The sequence below is a fragment of the Rhinolophus hipposideros genome (genome assembly GCF_964194185.1).
Source record: "Rhinolophus hipposideros genome assembly, chromosome: 20".
NCBI lineage: Eukaryota > Metazoa > Chordata > Mammalia > Chiroptera > Rhinolophidae > Rhinolophus > Rhinolophus hipposideros.
In genome coordinates this window covers 37,592,314-37,594,324 of record NC_138066.1, presented here as the reverse complement: position 1 = coordinate 37,594,324, position 2,011 = coordinate 37,592,314, and the positions used below count along the sequence as shown (strand labels likewise).

General features: G+C 58.8%; 1 protein-coding gene across 1 annotated transcript; it reads left to right on the top strand.

Moving 5' to 3' along the window:
* Window positions 1–779: 779 nt before the first annotated feature.
* On the top strand, window positions 780–1,405 carry PPY (pancreatic polypeptide; the record flags this gene model as incomplete). Its single annotated transcript, XM_081028303.1, has 3 exons — window positions 780–970; window positions 1,161–1,232; window positions 1,381–1,405. The coding sequence occupies 3 exons, from the start codon at window positions 780–782 to the stop codon at window positions 1,403–1,405; spliced, it is 288 nt and encodes a 95-aa protein (XP_080884429.1).
* Window positions 1,406–2,011: the final 606 nt, after the last annotated feature.

Below are 2,011 nucleotides of genomic sequence, written 5' to 3'. Positions count from 1 at the left end.
GTTAATCCTTGGGAGGCAAGAGGGGCTGTTCTGAGGCCTGTGACCAGAACCTTTTATTCATCCGAGGTCCCAGAATCTCGTCCTTGAATCAAGCCTGCTCTGGGATCCAAAGGCAGATGGGGGCACACAGGTGACTTATTGTGGTCCTCTTTTACCTAGTATGCTGCTTGTCTGTCACCTACAACATTGCCCTGTCCGCCTCCTGTCCCTCATCCCGGCTGGTGTTGCGGGTACCAGGCGGACGGACAGTGGGAGGAGGGGGTGAGGGCTGGAAAGTGAGAGAGGCTGACAGGAGGCGGGGACTCTGGGGGGTGGGGGCTGAGGACTATAAAGGGGCATAACAGAGGGCAGGCGGACCCATCCAGCCTGAGGCAGGCACCTGCTTGGTCCAGGGTCCACTTGCTCAGACTCAGGGTAAGTGGGCTCAGCCTGCCCCCGGGGCTCTGGGGGGACCTGGGGGATCCTTGGGGCTTGGGGCCTGGGATAGGAGGGAATTGATGCTTTGCAGGGCGGGGAGGGGGCTGCCTCGAGAGGCCTGAGGTTCTGCATGGGTCTGGCTCTACATCTGACAAATCTGTCATCCAAGAAGAGCAGCCTGTTGACTAGAAGACGACAAATGTGTTCGGGGAGTGGGTAGTGGATGTCAACACAGATGTACGAGTGACTGCGACCTTTGGGGTGGCTGGGATCTGTGTGTGTGACCCTGGTGGTGGGAGGGTGGGGGCAGACCCACAGGCCATGGATTTTTGTCCTTCGGTTCCCCGCTCCTTGCTTTTCAGATGGCCACCGCATGCCGCTGCCTCTCCCTGCTGCTCCTGTCCACGTGCGTGGCTCTGTTGGTGCAGCCACCACTGGGTGCTCAGGGAGCCCCACTGGAGCCAGTGTACCCGGGGGACAATGCGACACTGGAGCAGATGGCTCAGTACGCAGCTGAGCTCCGCCGATACATCAACATGCTGACTAGACCCAGGTGTGTAGAGAGGAGAGCCGTCCCAGCCCCTGTCAAGACCTCGGGCCCTGCCCCTTCCTTCCCTGCTCTTGGGAAAGCAGAGACTCTCAACTCACCAGGCTCCGGGTGGGATGGTGCCCAAGGGCAGGCATGAGATAGGTGAGCTGACACCTGGGCACAGTGCTTGCCCCAGCTGCCTCTCCCCTCCCAGGTATGGGAAAAGAGACAAAGAAAATACGCCGGACTTCTTGGAGTGGGGCTCACCCCATGCAGCTGCTCCCAGGTAGGTTTGATTCCCTGCCCTGTCTGACTAGCTCCCTGGGCCTGAAATGTGGGAGGGGGGAGCAGGGGTACAGGCTGGCCTAAGGGCTCCCTCAGACACAAAGACTGCCCACTCACACTGCCATCCATGTTCTGCCTTCTCCTCACAGGGAGCTCAGCCCCATGGACTTGTAATACCATCCCCTGCGTCCTCTGACTCCTACGGCAGTGCCCACCCAGCTCTCCCCTCCACTCCCTTGGCTCTGGCCAAAGCTTGCTACCTGCTCCCACACAGGCTAAATAAAGCAAATCAAAGACATAGCCTCTCTGTGTGTGTCTCTGTGGACCCCTGGTGGGGGCAGGAGCAACCAAATGTCAGGAGGGGGGGAGGGGAAGGGGAAAGGAAAGGAGGGTGTATGAATGATACAGAAGGCCCATAGGGTCTTCAGAGCCATTCAGCTCCTCCTTTCCACTTCACAGACGGGCAAGTTGTGGCTCAGAGGGAGGCAGGGACTCCCCCAAGGTCATTCAGCAAGTCAGTGAAGCAGCAGTCTTGAGCTTGAATCTTCTCATTTCAGCATGTCTAGACACTCCTGATCAACAGCCGGATGACAGTCCTGTCCCCAAATATACCCCCACCAATGCTTTCCTATAGCCTAGTGTCCTTGGCATGGGGGCAGTGGTGGCAGCGCAGCCCAGAGGAACGACTGGTGCTAAGACAGTCACCAGCTCCATCGGTGGCATCGGAGCTGCCCTCCTCTGGGCAGCTCAGTGCTGTGTCGCTGGGCTGTAGTCAATTGG